Consider the following 19,858-nt stretch of genomic DNA (forward strand, 5'->3'; position numbering starts at 1 on the left):
TCCAATTTAGAGACAAGCATGTCATGCTTGTGTCAAACACCTTGCACAAGTGCAGGTGCATGAGTCTTGCAGCTCACACTCTTTAGACCTGTGGCATTGCAAACGGTTGTATAAAGGGGTTTGAAAGAAAGTAGTTCTCTGGAATAATTTTTTTTCCCCAACTATTTCTGGCTGTCAGAAGAAATTATTTCCAAAGACTAACAAAGGATATGAGTTCTGTCTTCTTGCCCTGTTTATTTCTCTGTATTCCACCTCTTCAGCAAAAATGGAAAAAGGAACAGCTCATTTTTGCATGGGTAATTCAACCCCCATTCAGCTCTCCCAGCAGTTTGATTCAGCATCATCAGTCAGCAGTGGTTCCCTGACTTACCCCCAAAGCATTAAGGACTGCACCTCTGGAGGAACAAACCAGAGATTTATTGGCTGCCCACATGCCCTGCATGAAGCACTGTAATGACGACTAAATGGGTTGAACAGGTCATTAAAAAAATTTGTTAGCTAAATTTTACAAGAAGCTTGCAAGGGAATTTTGGAACTATAAAGCTTTCCAGAGTCTATAGATTAAGGGCCTCAAGAGTGCTTTAAAGAGGTTCTTGCTATTAACCTTTGTTTCCACTGATGTTCCAGCTGGGATTCAAGCAACACTTCATGCTGACCCAACTTTCTTCTCACCAGATCCCCAGATTCCAGCAGGGAGAGCAGCTAGAGCTTAACCTAATGCTGAAGCAGGTGGAACAGGTCTTACACCAGCATGAAGAAGGTATCTTCCAGCAAGCCTGCTACCTTCTAGGTCATACTCAATAATTTGGCTTAGAGCACATTTTAGATGGTCTCAATTTAAAAAAATTTATATATCAGATTTATCCCGGTACATGATGCCACCACTCAGGCTGTTGGTTTACTGATCCTGGTTTGCTTCTGCATCACAGCACTGGAAGACACAATTTCTACTTTTCCTTGGCCCCAGGAAAGGAACAAGCCCCAAGAGTCCCATGCAGACCACAAAAAGGAGTTTGACCTCAGCTCGAGCACCAATCCACATTTGGGATTATGAGGAGCAGAAACCTTACTTGAGGTATATAATGGAGTAATACTTCAAAAAGGAGCAATCTTCCAGAGGCAGTGAGGCAGGTGAGCAGGCAGTCACTGGACTGAAATATGGGGCCACTGTTTCAGAAACATCAGTCTAAAGTTTCAGCCAAAACAGAGGAGAAAAATACAGCACTTGGTATCTTTACACAGGAAAGAAAAAATAACACTTCAGGAAAGATAAAATGAACATAAACCAATAAGAAAATTAGGCCAAAGATGCAGTATGAGAGACAATTAAAAAACAGAAGCAAGTAAGTGAATACACAATTCTAGCTACCCCACCTTGTGTAAAGGCTGTTGTAATCTAACCCCCAGCCTGCTGTAAAAACAGGAAATAAATTAATGTATACAGCAGCTGCCTCTGAGGCAGCACCTTTCAACACCTGATCCCATGTTAATAACACACCACTTTATGTGATGCATGGTTCTGTTTATCTACATCAGTACCCTGCTTCTCTCTTACCCTTTTGCCTCTCAGTTTTCAAACAGTTGCAAGCGGCATATTGAACAAGACTGAAAGCTGGTTTTGACACTGAACTCTTTGCCTCATTACTGAAGGCTTTTCTTGTGTTGAAGTCATCTCCATTTTCTCAGTGATGGACACTCGGCTTGCTGCCATAGACCCTCTTTCAGCTCCTTTCCTGCTCTAGTGATTTACAAGATTAAACAGGAGTTCATTACTCTTTTGATGTCCTTTGTGTGCCAGATAGCCTTGAACCAGATGAATTTTCCTGGGACTATTTGTATTAGGTTCTGGTTTTAATTAGTTCCTCTATTTTGAAGGCCTCTTTTGAGTTCCTCGGGTGTCAAGGTGCTCTGTGTTCCTCCAGAAAACCATCAAGTGGCACATCCTCAAAGTCATCCCTTGGGAAAGCAGTGGGGAGGGGAGGACCTCTGTACAAGCAAGAAGTATTATTTTTAAGGTAGGAAAATATATTTAAGGAAAAACATCTTACTAAGACCTGCTAGATTCTCCTTGTAATGCTGTCTGGGCTGTAGGAAAACTCGACCAATAAGCTATTTATGAATATTAAAATATTCCCAGTAATTTTAGGTGTGATGAACAAGGCCTAATATGAAAGCAGGTAGGGACTACTACTCTTTAAGAGACTGTCATGGTTGCTTATGCCAGGTGACCAGTACAAAACAGATTAGACCTACCACTACCCCAAAACCTGGCCACAGCTGTCATCACAGAGAATTCTTATCAGACAGACTAATTTAACTCCAAGAATTTGGAGTAGTTTATTAAGATTCTATTTATGCCTTCTTCTCCTCATGTGTCCACAATAACCAGAAAGCTTGCACTGATGAAAAATCCATGGGCTGGTTTCTGAAGGAGAATTAATCTAGAATATTTGGACCGAGAAATAACTGAAAGTATATCACAGGTAGACAACCTATTAGTCTTTTTATAGCCAAAGGATTGGTTGCTTCTTGGGTATGAACAGGCAAAATTGAATTTATTTCCTTTTCATCAATCTCAAATGCACTGGAGTAAGAAAAAGACCTGGATTGTTTAACTTCTGGGAGAAAGAAAATACTACTAGTCAAAGGAAAAAAAAAAAGGTTTAAGGACAGATTTATTTTTATTTTGTTTAATGTGCAGGTAGATCTGAATAATTCACGTGCACTTTCATGTGTATGATTAACCTTTGTTAAAACTTTTATGTGAATGCAGATGTCAGAATTTGTCATTGTGGGGATTCAGACCAGGGAAAGTCTTTCACAGGGATTGCTCAGCTGTTACCAGTTTATTTCCTGCAGAAGCACATTTTAAAGTAAATTCAGTGTTCATTCTGCGTATTTCCTGATGTTTTTGAGAAGCTCAGCCATGCTGCCTGCTCCAGCACAGACCTGATGTTGTCAGATCATTTGCTCTGTCAGGAGTCCATTAAGATCCATGGCTTTGGTTAACAGCTACGTCTCTGACCATATTAAGAAAAAAAAAATTCATTTAAAACGTTTTTTTCTAATTCAAAGAACTCACTCCAGCTCTGTTGGTGTCAGCCTGGCTGTGCACACTTTAGAGGATGTTCTAGTATTTCCACGCTCCTAATCCCAATGCACACTTTGGTGACTCCCTGCTCCCTGTTGGGGTGACTGTACATTTTAACTCAGCAATTCTTTAGTTTCTGTAGAAGGGAAATTCCTTGTCACACAACCCCTAAAGAAACCAGGGTGCCCATGTTGGATGACTGGCAGGTCTGGACACTGGGCATGCACAGGTTAGAGCCAGCCCACAGGACTGCGTTGGCTGTGCTTAGAAGTCACAGATTATTTTTTTTTTGGTAATTATTTGCCTGCTTGACCTGGTTTTTTGGGTTTTTTTTAGAGTTATTGAATATTAAAATGCCTTTGAACACAAGTGAACCATTGTCAACCTCTGAAAAACTTCAAAGACTTTTTAAGTGCAGTGATCTAGGCTATAGTGTTAACTATTGCACAGTAGAATGGTAGAATCACAGAATTATTAAGGTTGAAAAGATCTCTAAGATCACTGAGTCCAACCATTAACCTAACACTGCCAGGTTTATCACCAGGCCATGTCCCCATGTGCCACATCTACATGGCTTTAAAGCCTTCCAGGGATGGTGATTCCACCAGTTCCCTGGTCAGCCTGTTTCAATGCTTGACCATCTAATCAGTGGAGGTATTTTCCCTTATATCCAAACAAAACATCCCCTGGCACAACTTGAGGCCATTTCCTCTGGTCACTTGTTACCTGGCATGAGAGACTGACCCCCACCTCACTACACCCTCCTCCCAAGGAGTTGTGGAGAGCAATAAGGTCCCTTCTAGCCTCTTTTTCTCCAGGCTAAGCACCCCCAGTTCCCTCAGCTTCTCTTCATAAGACTTTAGTATAGACTCCTAAAAAATGAGCTAACAGGACCTCCATAGTATCACCTTTACTGCAGGTATCACATCCACCAGCCCAGAGGACAAATCCACCTCACAACACAAGTCCAGACATTTTCTCCAGCTCACAGGAGACTCACATAGCTCCTGTGACTACAGGTACAGGTCAGCTGTTACTTTCCCTATTTGCTTCTCAGGACTTACAGCAGCTATCACCAGATGTCTGTATGTCAGAACTCAGTTTCAAATTCAGCTCAGCCTAGTTTCACATTATCTGGGAGACTTCCTAGAGAAAATGCAGGGGGAGGAGGAAATAAGAAGTCTTGAGCCCTATCCCATTAGCACTGCCTAGTGATGGGTCACTGAAAAACACAAAAGTGACTGTGCCATGGCACAGCAAGGCTGCATCCTTCTGCCCCATCTCTCACAAATGTCACAGCTGCTTCCAGTCCTGCCTGTATGAGCATAACCCTGAGGATGGAGAGGAGAGTGGTGCTGTCTGCACGAACAGCCAGCTCCACCAGCACTGCATGTGTGCAGTCTCTGCTGGCGACCACTGTGACTGCGCATCCACTGACCCAAGGCAGCGATCCCTCACAAATATCCGCTGTTCGTGGACTATTCACTGGCCTCTCGGGGGCTTCCCAAGGAGACTGCCACGTGCAAAGGGAGGGCACAATGCCTGTCACACAGGCACCACAAATACATTTTTTTCCCCAGGAGGATGTCGGTCGAATGCGCTCGTTCTGCAGGTTCAGCAGCCTGGACACTCCAATTTTCTCATACTACCACATGCTTTAGTGGGCACATATAAATAGTCCCAGGGATATTGTAATTAGCTAGTGAGTCACTGGCACCTCTGGAATGTGAACCCATGTGCTGCAAACCACAGGAACTGGAGACACACTGACAGCTAAACACAGCCACTGCAGTCTGTAATTGTAGGGGACTAGTTTTACAACCAGTTCCTTCATTGTAAAATGCCCAAACACCCTTTAGAGAGTCACAGAAAAACACGCAGGTCGTAAATGTGTTGGAATTTTGGTCATTTGCACATGGAGGTTTCAGAGACAGGGAAGGGAGTTGGAGGCTGAGGTCAGTCTGTGGTACAACCCATAATGCAGTTTCTGCTCTTGTTCACACACACAGCCTGTGCGACTACTCAGGAGTTGAAGTCAGGGCTTTCATGTTCCTCCCTTGCCGTATTAACACCATCCAGTGTGGGATGTTTAATCCCATGTAGTGGTTGTAATTGTCCCTCCCCAGGGTTTATTTTTCTTAAGACCCTGTGGAAATCACTTCAGGCCTTTCTTTACTTCTGTGGCAGAGTCCCCTGAAAGCAGCAGCCAGTATCTGTTGAGGAGTTTTATGTCCTCTAGTAATGTTCAGGACTAGAGCTCAGCTCATTCTTAATTCTAGCGATCATCCAGATTTCTGCAACCAAATCCCATGCCCAGCAGGTCTAGTTTAAAATGCAAATAATTCGAATGTGAAGTCTTAAAACCTCAAGAAGTATATTTCATTTTAAATAACATTCAGGTGTAGCTTTGATGCAGTATTATAGCTCCTAAAAATACACAAAGGGCACATCTTCATGATGCAAAATATTACCAATGGGTTTCCCTGCCTGGTTTTCCATCCTTTGGTAAATGCTAATGGAATGAAAATGACAATTCAGCATAATAAGAGGTATTAAGTATGATAAGATTAAGTAAGATAAGGGGAGGTTTTATTGAATATTTTAGGGCAGATGAGTTAAACCCTCTTGTCTTTATTTCTCTTTAAAAAAACCCAACCGAAACATAGTACCCACAATAATGCTGTAAGGACTTTGTTTAAACCATTATTAAGCATTGGTTTAAAATATCAGACTTCCTGAAGGATAAAGTGATATTCTAAGTAGATTCCTTGCTTTCTTTCAAAGTTCTCTGTTGATTTCTAATGCATTCAGCAACATATTCAGCATTATATTCTGAATTCATGTTTTATGTACTGTTAAGCAGATGCTGCTTCACTTCACTGACAAAATTTTTTCAGTATTAAAGCTGCCTATATATATATATATCAATCTATTCTTGCTCATGAAACCCTATTTCACTGTAGCAGCCCTTCCTGAATGATACAGCTGGAGATTTTTTATTTAAATGCTTTGAGACCAAAGGGTCATAGAGTACAAACCTCTGCTATGAGAGGACTCATGACTATCCATCACTGTTTATTTGTCTCCATTAGTACTATTTCACCTCTCGTCCCAGCACTTCATATCTCTGACAGCTTCAAGTCTTCTTCTGATGTCTTGAATGTATCTCTCAAACAGCTGATTTCATTTCTTATTGCTGCCTTTGTCCTTCAGCTTGAGTGGTTCCCCTGTCTCCCTCCTGCTGTTCTCCTGATCTATTAACAGAGAGCAGTATTATCTCCCCTTTCCACCTGCACCCTGCAAGATTAACCAAGCCCACGTTTTTAATCGCCTCTGTCTCCTGAACACTCTAATAGCTCCTCAAGGCTGAATCCATCGTTCCTGAGCTAAGGAGGTCTGAGCACGCTTTTCTAGATGAGCAGTAGCCAAAAGCCCTTTCCAGTCTCAGGAATTCTTCCCTTCTCTACCTTGTCCAGCAATGACCTTTGCATTTTCCCCAGCTCTACAGGACTGTGACGTACAAACATCTGCTGACTAAAACACCACCAGTTCCCATAGGAGGAGTTTATAGTTTATAGTCCTGATATTGATCCATACCTACCAAAACAGGCCTTTTAAACTAATAGTCCCAAGTTAGTTGGAAAAAAATCCCTGTGTTTTGGAGCCAACCAGTTCCTCCTTCAAGGATATTTTGATCCCAGTCTATAGAGTGGAAACTCACAGGGGAGATTAGACCTAAAAGTAGACCCTGATGGGCTTAATCACTGCCTACAGTCTGACTTGTTACTCCCTTTCCTAGAAATTTCGTAATTGTCACCCTGCCAGGCAGTTTCTGGCTCAATTTACGTTTATTAATCTCTACCCTTTTTCACTTTAGCAGTGACTTTCAATGCAGTGCTCAACAAATGCTTGCTGAAGTCCAGATAGATGAGATTTACTTACTGCTGTTTATCTAAATAATAAAAAAAACAAACTGTGTTTTAAAAGGAAAGTATCAGTTTAGAGCATTGGCTCTTCTCCAGATCACAATGTGGTTTTTTGATGCAGTAATTTCATTCTGCATGGAGCAACCCTCACTACCCATTCTTCAGCCTCTGACTTAACAAAATCCATGAATCTTCCATCTCATCCACACCATTGTTTCCCTTCATCTCACAGAGTTCCTCCTTTTATGGCTGATTTTATGGTTTAGCTTTTATTTTTACTTCTGCTGATACAGAGTGACTCAATTCACATCCACTTAAATGCAGGCACAGAACTAAATGTAGCAAGTCATGCTATAACTTGTATGCAGGTAGGGTAGACAAGAAAGGGCTGGACCTGGTGATGCCTTGTGTGAAACAATTGTCTGTGCCTTCTGCTGTTGAATATAAGACAAAAAAAAATTTGAAAAAAATTCACAGGAAGACTTTTGCCCCTCTGACCTTCAGTTCTGATGTCTTGTCCTTCTCTGAGAGAGGAAAAGGTGTTAAATCTAAGAGCTTTTAAATACTGTTTTCTTTGTCCCCAAAACGAGATTTACTGCAACTTCTACTCTATGAGACTGCACTTAGTGTCCATTGAGAAACAAGTTTGTGCAAGATACAGCTACAAAGTTCAGTGTCAGGAGCCTGTTGGGCAAGGATCAATTCTGGTTCCAACTGGAGCACAAGGCACAGGTGTTACCTTAAAAGCCTTGTACATATGAGGACCTGGGTGGCAGAGGAACAGCCTCCCCCTCAGTGCTGTCACTCACAGACCTCCCAGAGCTGAACCTCCCTCACAGGTCTGAGAGAGCAGGACACAGGCTGTGCCTCAAAGCTGAAGTGCAGTCTCATTTGCAGTAAAACACAAAAGCCTTTCAGCACAACACATCCTCTTGGAATGGGAAGCACAGCACAGTGGACCAAGTTTTCCAGTTTAGCTGGAAGAAGACAATGTTTTTCTATTGGAATCAGACCCAGGAGCCCAGAGTCTTCAGAAAATGCTATGAATTAAGTAAGGAGCACATGAGAAGTGGAACAGCACTTTAATCTTACATGATCCATCTCCAGCAGCACAATAATCCATAGCAGACCCAGACTATCTGTTCCATTTCTTCCAGGGAAGAGGCACACATTTTCCTAATCACCATGAACAAGATGTGAAATAAATAATTTTCTCACCATATTGGAGCAATCAGGAGCCTTCTGCAAATCCTCTGTATTGTTGGTGAGGGACTGGAGTTGTCACTTTTAATTAAATACTGTAACTAATCTGTTGTTAAGACACCAAATGGTATGGTGAATGTTTGTAGTGAGCAGAGATATCTTAGGTCAAATAAATGACCAGCCCTGAATGACCAGCCTGACCAGATGGTGCAAAAAAATTAATTTCTGCTTAGGGAATTCCCTAATATAGTAAAAAAAATTTTAAAAAATCACTGTGATTCTGACCAAACTGGAACAGTTGCCCAGAGGATCTGTGAAGTATCCATCTTTGGAGATACTGAAAACTCAATTATACAAGGTCCTGAGACATCTGATCTAACTTTAAAATAGGCCCAGTTTCAAAGGAGACCCTATTTTGAGTGGGAGGTTAGACTAGATGATTTCCATAGGACCCTTCCAACCTGAACTAACATACAGATCTGAGACATTCTGAGACAATCTTTTACATTAACAGGCTGAATATTGGCTTCTTTCCTAGCAGGGAAGTGGAATTTGAACATAAAAGGAGAAAAAAACCCTCAAAAACATTATGGAAGAGACTAAGTGTATATATATATATATATGTATATATATACACACACACATATATATGTATATATGTGTATATATGTATGTATATACACTCATATATAAATATTACTGTAAATAGGCATTCTACTCAAAACTTTTGTGCCAGATCTGAATTGGCATTCCTGTCATTTACATTGCTCAACAAAAGATATATTTTAGAAGTCAAATAAAAGCATAGAGTCTACTAATTAGCACTTGAATCAAAATTCAGATAAACATGAACTGGCTATAGGAGTCCTTTTGCAACTCCATTCTTCTGGAAAGAATCACAGAATGTGATCATCTGAGAAGCGACACAATCCTGCCACTCATTTTGTGCAGTGGCTTCCACTGCAGATAGATTCATTCAGAATCAGTAGGCCTGAATTGCTCTGAAGTTTGCCTGGCCAGCAACAGGAGGACTTTCAGGACAGGTTAATGCAAGACCCAGCGATAGACAGCAGCTCAAAATAGGTGTTTGGGGATGATCTGCTTGGGTCTAATGACCAGAAGAGATGTTACCACACAACATAATCACAGGCTCAGATGTAATCAGACCGCAGCCAAAATAAGCTGCCCACAGACAGCCCAGTTGGAGCTGATATTTTGTGCAAGGAGTGAAAATCCTCCAAGGAAAAAATTCTGAGTGAGTTTCAAAGCTGTCAAACATTGACCATTTCTACTCATAATCAAGCTGCAGAAGAGCTTTCAGCCTCCCACTGCAGTGACTTGTGTTCTTGGGTCAGTCACAATTATTCCCAGTGCAACCTTGATGGGCATCTTTTCTCTGCCAACAGCTCAAACAGTCTTTGGAGGCTGGAAAAGAAGCACAGTCCACGCATCTATCTGACAGATTAAGTCCTTCAGCTGGCTGAAAAGATATATCAGAGCTCACAGAAAAGCAGAGATATCACCAGACTGTATTTCCCCTTGATGTCTCACCAGTGCTTCAGAAAATCTTTTCTTTATATAAAAACACATGTAAACCTTCTCCAGTGATAACTACCATTGTGCTTGGATTTCCACAACAATCACAGATCAAATAAATGGACATTAAAAGTCACTAAGTGTGCAGTGGTAAGAAAAAAGTGATCTCCAAAACTTATTGCATTCCTCTAGCTACTGCACTAAGCTCCACTGGCTTTTTAATTTGATGCCATATCAAAAGATGCTTGATGTGATTAATTTGGTGTTGGCTGTCAACCTTTATCTCATTCGGAGCCTCACAGTTTGTAATACACTTCACCACTGAACACGTGTTGGAATAAGAAAACTCCAGCTAGGAAAGATGTAAGTAATCAGAGCATCACACTAGAAATGCACAGTTATACTATTTCAGTTCCCAGAGGTACAGCAGAAAAGTGTGTCTGTTTACCTGGAATTTCATCAGTGCCCCCATTGGTGTGTTTGAACCGATCTCCTTCCACATGGACATTTGGGCACAGGACATCTGAAAAGCAAAAGAACCAGTACAGAATTATCCCAAGGAAACACATCTGCAGAACTTACAAAAGCTGATCTTCTGGGTGTTGTTCAGATTCTTGCACGTGGCAATAATTCAGCAATAATTCCAGCCCAGGCTCTGTACATCCTAAATACCCTTCCTCTCTCCTATTCCCTAACTTCATGATGGACAAGAGACCCAATATACTATGTCTGATTTTGAGGCACTTTTTTCTGCCTGACCAGACAGGAAGACAGTCAGGATAGGTGAACCGAGCCTTTCCATCAGCTCGGACAACACTCTGGGTTTGTGTCTTTCTCCTGCCCATAAATGTGCATGAAAGTCACAAAAAACATAAGAAAATACAGAATGTGCTTCCACTCTTGTATTGGTTGGAAGTTCTGAAGGGCCAGCTGACATGGTGCGCTGCCCAAACTTTTCAGAAAGGACAGCTCCTAGTCTGGAAAACCTCCTTGAGTTTGTTCAAGCAGAAATCAGAGTTAAATATGACTAAAATTTTGAAGAATATTCACCCTTAAATACAAGCTTCAAAAAGTCATGAAAATACCCAGCCTTTCTCGGCCATTTCTCATGCTCCCAATTAGTGTCAACACAATTGCAGATAAATGCTTTTCCACAGAGAACTATGTATCCACCTCCTTCCTGCAAAACCTTTGAAATAACTTCTGTTTTTGCTTTCTTTTCCCAAATCAGTAGGCTATTGCACACTTGTAAACAATGGGGACAGGTAGCTCAAGGAATCAGTTTAATGAGAAGAACTGTTAGAGATATTTGGCCTGTATAGGTCCAATATAATAATAATAATAATAATAATAATAACAACTACTATAAAAATAGTAACAACAGCAACAACAACAGCAACAATAAATATATATCATTATAATATTGGACTTGTTAGAGCAGGTCCAGAGAAATCCATAAGGATGATCTGAGGCCTGGAGCACCTCTCCTATAAAGACAGACTGAGAGAGGTGGGGTTGTTCAGCCTGGAGAAGAGAAAGTTCCAGGAAGACCTTATAGCACCTTCCACTAATTAAAAGGGGCTTATAAAAAAGGATAGTGATAGGACAATCTCTTCTTGCCTCTTAAAGAACCGTAGCCTCCCTTTTGCCTTTATTTTACATACATCCTGTGCTCCTTTTGGCTCCTCCCTGCCTGCCTGAATCTAAGGCATAAATAGTCAGCAAGGGAAAGAAAATTATTGCAATTCTCACTTTCCAGCCACAGAATAATCCACAGAGGCTCAAAAGAGGTTGGTACTTTACCATCCCAGTTATTATCATGGCTACGTGTGTCCAAAGGAGCAGAGTGCTGGACTGATAGCACATCCATAAGTCCCAAGGAGACACCAGGTCTCACTGCTACACCCAGCACTGCATTGTTGGGAAGGCAAGAAAAAAGCTGTCCTTCTCCTTTGGAGCCTTTCTATGAAACCCCTGATATAGGTGAACATTTTAGTGCCAGAGTGTTTCTGCCTGTTCCTTCTGCTACCACCACGCAAAACTCTGAGCAAATACTTGTGATGCTCAGAGGATTTGCAGCAATGAGCATCCACTGCAAACGGCAGAGACAGTAACAAAATCTGCACTGCAGCTAAGGCTCTGCTAATTTGTAAATCTTTATGGATTTACAGAAGAGAAAATACAGCTGACTGACCTGAGCTTTCAGCTTCTGCTCCTTGTTACATCCTCTGCTTGCAGTTGCCTTTAAATACGTATTATTTAAAACTTATTGTCTTCAACTTTATATAATATTCTGTCAATCATTTGTTTTATCCAAAATTTTTATCAGCACAGATTTTGCATTTATATCCATGGGGTTCATGGAAATTTTTAATAGCACCAGCAGTGCTATATTTCCCTTTAGAGTCGCATTACGAATGATGGCTGAATTTCCACTGACATCTGCTACATGAGATCAGTCAGCTTTTAATCCACTGTAGAGTGCTACTTTTTAATGCAAATGCAATTCAATACATAGTAACAATGCCTAAGAAACACTGTACTTTATTAAAGAACAAATGTACTTTATCAAGGTAGTTACCATATCAACCAAACTGTAACTCCACAGAAGAAAATTAGTTTTGTTAGAGATGACCTCCTTCTCATAAAATTATAATTCTTGACTAGGGATACATAATAATTCCCATTCTGTAATATTTTATTCACTGGCTTCAACATCAAATATTACTTTTTTTGTGAGTGAGATCAGGAAAATTGCTTTATAACTATACATATGGACCATTTTTCAATTTTTAACAGCCTTACATTATCATCATTTCAAAGGCCCATAATTAGAGGGACTAGGAAGCTCTATGTATGTAAATTTGCAGATGACACCAAGCTGAGTGATGCTGCTGACACTCCTGAAGGATGGAGCCATCCAGAGGGACCTGCATAAGCTCAAGAAGTGGATCATGGAAATCTCATCAGGTTTAACAAGACCAGGTGCTGGTGCTGCATTTGGGTTGGGGCTGGGGAACGAAGGGACTGAGAGCAGCCTTGCCCAGAAGGACAGGGGTGCAGGTGGGTGAGAGGCTGGACAGGAGCTGGCCGTGTGCACTGGCAGCCCATAAACCAATCATGTCCTTTGTTTGTACAAGCTTCTTGTTGAAGGAAGCTTTTCTGAAAGTAATTTAACTGCAGATAACACTCTTTCCTGAAACCAGATCACAATGAGATCTGTTTGATGAGGAGGGACTTAAATCTCACTTTTAAATATCATTTCTTAGAACCTTCCCTATGAAAAGAATCCCAAAGCTCTCAAACATTTTAAAAGCAAGAGACAATATGTCCTACAGAGTACACGTTCTGGAAAGAGACATGTCAGAAGAAGGTCTTGGCTCAGGAACATTCACTAGCACTAAAATAGTATTAATAACCTATTATCAATAAAATGTAATGATAGGGCTGTGAGTTTGGAAAAGAAGAATGATCTGGTCATTTAAGTCTCTTTTCCTCCAAGCTGTTTCAAAAGCAAATTAAGGAAATGGGACAGAAAACAAAGGGAAAAACAAAAGAGAATGAGAAAGGAGTGGAGAGAAACACAGGGAGGGAAGGAGGGAAGGAGGGAAGGAGGGGAGGAAGGGAGGAAGGGAGGGAGGAAGGGAGGAAATGGCAGTATTGTGTTTGTTATAGCAATTCCTGGCCAGGAATGGTGTGATTCTGCTACCCCTTAGGGCTTTCTGTAGAGAAACCTTCCCTGTAAAGTGACAAACACAAATCCCCATTTCCAGCACTCCATCCTTGTGTCCATAGGACTCTGCTGGAACAGTTTCTTAATTTTCATTTTAATTCTTTCAAGAATAAGCAAGCCCTCAGCTGCCAAGGGCTCCTCTGGGGACTTGTGTATAATGAATGCTGAACATGTGTAGCTGTCAGGTTCCACAAGAATAAAGTAGAGAGGTGAAAACAGAAACACAAGAAGGTTAAAGCAAACATTATTTATTACCATGTTTTTTTGGTTGGTTTTTTTTTTTCCTTTCCAGACTGAGAATTTCAGGATTCCAGAATCTCAGCAGCACCCAGTGCAGTGACAGAGATTCAGACACACCCTGTATCTCCATCATTATTCCATTCCCACAAGAGAAATTATCCAGTTTCTCTCAAAAGGTGGGATTCTCCCAACCTAAACATTTGAGTTGTCTCATCCCCTGACAATGAAGTTTAGCCCCTTGTAATTCTATCCATGGATAAGGCAATACAGGGCAAATGCAGGCTTCCCTAAAAGTTGTCTGCCAAAACTTGAGACCAGACAGCCTGGTAAGAAAGACGGATTTGGGATAAGGGGTGGGTGGGTTTCATATTTTTATGGAGATAGTATTGCAAATTTTTTCTACATTGAAATAATTTTTCCCATTGAAGATTGCACTTAAACGGGAAGGGACCTGGTGAGAAAATTTTTCTTAAAGTCAAGAATATTTCATGAAAGTAGTTTCTCAGAGGAGCTTTCTCAGAGCCCATCAGCTCTGTTCTTTAATTATGCAGGTGGTTCTCTGTGCAGCAGTTCCTCCAGCACATTTAATTCCCTGCAGTCAGTTGATGACTCCTATATATAGTACTACCTTTATTTGTTCTTTTCTTTTCTTTTATAAAACATTGCACATAGACCACTTTATAGCCTCAAAATTTAAGGGTTTTTTCCCCCACTCTTTTAAAAATGCTTCTTTTAAAAGAATACCTCCACTCTCTGCCCATATTCACTGAATATTTTTTGGCGAATGTTTGTTGTCAGATATTCTTTCCCTGCAAGTGAACCAATACATAAAGTGCCACACACCATGGAAACAAATTTATAAGGAAAAATGTGGTGGTTTTTTCCAGCTACAGTGGCGGGCGGCCCTGGCAGTGTAATGAGCCTGCAATAGTGTCTGTACTAACATTATAATTTGTATCAAGGTGTAGGTACAACAGAGCATCACAGCAATTATATGATTACACCTTGCAGTATAATGCCTTGTGCAACTCTCTCTTCCTTTCTGAAATCACACTGAATCTTCACACTGTGGATTTTGAAGTCCCTCAGTGCCAGGAAAATCACCTGTTTGTGGCTGCTGAAGCCAAGGTCGATTCTGCCTTTTTTCCTTCAAATAATGCCTACAATGATGATGGATGAGGTTTCCATATTTGGTGTCACATGAAGGCTCTCTGTCACCTCAGTGACAGAATCAGAGCATCATGGAATGCTTTGGGCTGGAAGGGACCTTAAAGATCCTCTGTTTCCAATCCCTCTGCCATGGCCAAGGACACCTTTCACAAGACCAAGTTTCTCAGGGCCCCAGCCAACCCGGCCTTGAACACTTCCAGGGATCCAGCATCCGCAGCTTCTCTGGCCAACATGTTCCAGTGCCTCACCCTCCTCACAGTGAAGAATTTCTTCATGATATTTAACCTAAACCTGCCCTCCTCCAATTTAAAACCATTACCCTTTACCTATCACTACATGCCCTTGTCAAAAATCCCTGTCCAGCTCTCTTGTAGAGCTCATAAATGCTCATGATGAAATGCAAAGGGAATAGCAAACCCTCCCCACAACACAGCTTACAGGCTGAGCACAGCCCACCCTATTTCTCATAATATCCTAAGGCTGTCACATTTTTCCATTAAAACATTATTCTGAAAATGCACCAGCACCCAGCTGAACTGCTCCCCAGGCTCCCCTGTCTGCTGAGAAATTCCCAAGTGATTTCAGTGAGACTGTGGATATCTGTGTCCACAGGGGTCCCTCCCCTTTTCCAGCACAGTAGCCAGAAAAAGTGAATCTCTGTGTGACTGCGCATTCAGTGCTGGCACTGCTCAGCAGATGGTGTGTTCCACACAGAGAGTAAGCAGAATTACTACAGGGTATTATACCCCAGAGAGCTCTCATGCAACACACATTTAAGGTCCCAGGCAAGAGGACACTCTTCTTTGAAAGGCTCTTTCTACAGAATGGAGAAACAGGGCTCCTTCAAAGAGCAATTCAGAGTAGAAACCCAATTTAGGTGCCCTGATGTAGCCCCGAAAAAGCTACTCTCTTCCCATTGTTTGTAAGGGAAACCTAGGAAGACATGGTTCCCAAATTAGACATCTATCAAAGGCACCAGAGTCACATCCATCCAATTAAAACAAGCATGGTTGGGTGCATTCCTGGGCACCGAGGCCAAGGCATGTTCAAGCCCATATCTATGCTAGCAAATGGTCTTAGCCTCCATAACGAGATGGCTGCTGACAATGAACACTCCCTGGCATGTTGGAAGTACCCATCTGGGCCCTAGAAATGTTCCAGTGGAGCATTGGTTCGCCTGGGGCGAAACGTGCCAGAGCCCAGGGCAGACGAGCGCATTCCACTGCCCAGGAATGCTTCTGGCCACATTTATGGTAACTGGTTTAGATACAGCCCATAAATATCATCCTTTGCTAAGAGTCCTCTGATGCAAATCAAAAGGACCCTCTTGAGCAAAAATGCTAATTGATTTTATGGTCACAGGCAACCAATTTTTTAATGCATTCAGTGCAAATGGGAAAGTTGGAAGGGGGGTTGAGTGCACAGCCAATAAATACTGTATCCTATTTAAATAGGGACAACAGGAATGCAGGGAGTTCTGGCATTTGCAAAGCACTTGAAATCCTTTTGAAGATGAAAAAGTAAAATTAAAAATATTCTTCTACTCTTTTATTCATGTCCTGCTTCACTTATACTGGAGCTGATCAGAGAGATTTGAAAAATACTGTTTTCCCCACAGTGTGGCAGGCTGTGCTGTGCATTTTTACCATCTTCTCACCCTGGATCCAAGCATCTCTCTCTTCTCCTTTTGTCACCATCAATTGCTTTTTTATTTCTCATTTCTCTGTCCCGTGCTCTGGATCTTGATTCCAAAAGGGAGAATGTTACTACAGGCACTCATATCCCAACAGCACACAAGGAGCGACAACTACACCGCCCCACCAGCACAGGGAGCCCTTTACAGCCCCATCTCCAGGCTGACTCCATACTCTAATCCTTAGCTCAGCTTCAGATGGCCTTTAAAATTTCCTAGAGATGTTCCTGAATCTTGGTGAGGACTCATCTTTCCAAAGGATACCTGCACTGCAGGATGCTCAGAGAACCTCTCCCTCTCTGATGCACCCACACAAATGCAAGAAACTCGTAGTATGACTGGCAGCAGAAGTATATTGTCAAAAGGACTGATGCAATTAGCACCGTTTAAGTGAGCAGCATACAGAATTAATTTGCACACGCTCCCACAGGGAATAAGTGGCACTCTGGGAACTACAAAAATAGCATCAGGCCTTGGCACTTCCAAGCTAATTTGTTTGTGTCTGCCCCTAAACAAATACAGAGACTGTGTGCCAAGGAGCTTGTCGGCAAACAGCACAAGGTTTTGAGGAAAGCAATTAGCAGCTACTCTCCATCCAGTCCAGGAGCTGATTGCTGCTCTGGGGCACAAGTCCACCTCACTCTCTCATTTTGGGAAAAGGGTGAAGCTTCATCATGCAAAGTGTCCTTGATCCTAGTGAGCTACAGGGTTTCTCCTGAGTGGCCAATCATTGCCTTAGCAGAGAAATTGCCATGAGCATGTCTTCATGCTGATGACATAAAATATTTAAGAAGATGGCAGTATGGACATGAGCTGGAGCACATCCTCCAGGAGCCACCAGCCACAACAAGAAGCCCTTCCTCAGTGGCTGCTCTATTGGCACAGATGGAACATGTCACTCCTGACCCAGCTGCTGGGCTCTTTGGCACAATTTTAGGTGTGTTTGCTGCCTGTACCCCAGAGGCTGGTGAGAACAGGGTGCTGCAAGGCTAAAAATGTTTCCTGCTTGACCTTGTGTCCCAGAGGAAGAGCAAAGATCAAAGGTTCTGCTCACTTGGCTGTGGGGAGACAAAGCCACCCCACCTGCCAAAGCGAGGATCCCAGGAGTGTAGAAAGAAGAGATCACACAGGGCCTCTCTAGGGGTGCAGATGGGAATGAGTAGTCTGTCGATGGGACAGGAAGCACTCCAGGTAGATAGTCTCACCTGCCAACCAACTCAAAGCTGCAGAACTGCCAAGCATCAAAAATTTCCATCACTCTCTGTCCCCTTCTCACTCATTAAGTTCTAGAAAATAAAGTTTTTATTTTCTGGGATTTTGCACCACTGGATATGGATCAGTTCCAATATCCACCAGTGTAATGAACAATGAGATTTCTGTGGTGTGTAAGAAGACCCGAGCTAAAACATCTGTGCTTTTTATTCCCTTAAAAACTTACAAAGATTAAAACTACTCATGCAAATGTTGGTTGTAGAAACAGGAGAAACATTTCACTAACACAAGCAGACCCCTCTTATTTTTTTCCTGTGCCATTAAACAAGTAATATGGAAGCAAAATTCTGCCAGCAGCAAATTTCACAACAGGGAGCTGGTAGCAACAGTAGCAAAAAATGCTAAATCTCTTAAAGCAATGGCTGGTTTTAGGATGGACTCAAGTGTTGTAAAATGCTATCAACACAAGAGAGGTGTTTGGTTTTTTAATTTGGTTTTTAAAATAGAAATTCTGTGTTAGTCCTGTAATTGAAATCACTGGGATGATTAAAAATAAACTCGGTGTGAAGTTCCAGTAGGTTGGTTCTCACTGAATAGGAACATTACAGTATTTCTGCTATAAAACTCCATCAATCTCACTTGCACTCGGCATTCATGGAAGGCACATTCCCCAGATGAGCCCAATGGAGCAGTGCAGCTACAGATCTGCTGAAGCCATCAGTTCCCACTGCTGGTTGGAGAGACAAGACAGTCTGTCCCATTATCCTCCCACATGCCACAACATGGAGACAAGAGCGTGGAGTCTCCTCATCTGAGCACTGCCAGAAAGCTGAGATGTCAAGGCACAGTTTATAATTGATTTTTTAAAAAAGCAAATCCTGGGCAGACTGCAAATGTTATTTTATTTTTAAATTTCTGTAAAAGCAATTACTTGTCCAGAATAATAACGAGAAATCCAGGTAAGGTGTTCTGTTCCCTCACAGTAGTTCCAAAAGTGAAGTAATTAGAAGCAACTTGTTTCAAAACTCATGGCTTCTCAGCTGATCAATAAATATACAGTAGCTGTTCTCAAATAACTTCCAAGAGAGAAATATAGCTCAAGGACAAGTTTAAGAGGGACTCTGACTGCCATTACTCTTCTGGTGTAATTATACAACTGCAAATTGAACAGTATCTTCTTCCATGCGGGTATTTTTGGGGGCTGCTGTAACTGTGGCTTTGGGACTCTTACCAGCAGCAGTATAAATATATCATAAGAGCGAAGCAAAGAAATTTCTGTATAAATACTAGACATGACTCTGTCTAAGAGTTTGGTTTTGTGGTTTTGTCTTGTAAAGAACTGTAACATCACCTTTGCAAAGTGGAGAAGGTTTAAGAAAAATAAGTGACTTTGGTTTCTTCTTAGAAGAAACCAGGTAAAAATAACATCCTGGATGAAGGATGCTATTTTATGGATGCACCTCAGCAAACTCAGAAGTTTGTCTGGTTGCTGTCCACATCCTGCCACTACCTGCATACGGCCTTTCCTGGGCAGGACATGGAACTGGCCCCACAGAAGCAGAAGGAAGTGGCGGGCATGTGACAGCCCCAAGACCAGCTGGAGAAAGCAATGGGATACTTCTGTGGTGGTACAGCTCTTCAGAAGAGATCCTTTAAGAGCAAGCCATCCATCTGATAATCTTCATGGGGATAAACCTTGGGGACACCAATGGAAACAGCATAAGGATTATTGATCATGTGGGAAAAAAGGGCTTGTCCCAGATTGGGTGCCACCACAAGCTGCTGGCTCTCAGAGCTCTGTCTCTGCCTTGCAGGGTGCTACAGAGTCCAGCAGAAAAGAGACCTTACTCAAAATGAGTGGGGGATGGCAGAAGCAAGCCCAGTGTCTGCTTCTCTACCTGCTAAGGGTTTAAACAGACCATTGATATCTGTAAAGGTCTTTAGAGATTTAAAGACCTTTTGGAGACTCTCTGGGTTTTTAGCTTTCAAATACACCTAAAAATAGCCAGGTTGAAAGCACTGAGTTCACTTCTGACTTAAATTTTGAAAGATAA

General features: G+C 41.8%; 1 protein-coding gene across 2 annotated transcripts in view; it reads right to left on the reverse strand.

Moving 5' to 3' along the window:
- COL22A1 (collagen type XXII alpha 1 chain) overlaps positions 1-19,858 on the reverse strand; it is a 227,815-nt gene that overhangs the window by 151,781 nt on the left and 56,176 nt on the right. For both annotated transcript variants that reach the window (XM_048287054.1, XM_048287055.1), the window contains exon 4: positions 10,205-10,279. In XM_048287054.1, coding sequence (XP_048143011.1) covers positions 10,205-10,279 — 75 coding nt within the window. The remainder of the gene's footprint in view (positions 1-10,204; positions 10,280-19,858) is intronic.

The sequence above is a fragment of the Corvus hawaiiensis genome, chromosome 26 (genome assembly GCF_020740725.1).
Source record: "Corvus hawaiiensis isolate bCorHaw1 chromosome 26, bCorHaw1.pri.cur, whole genome shotgun sequence".
NCBI lineage: Eukaryota > Metazoa > Chordata > Aves > Passeriformes > Corvidae > Corvus > Corvus hawaiiensis.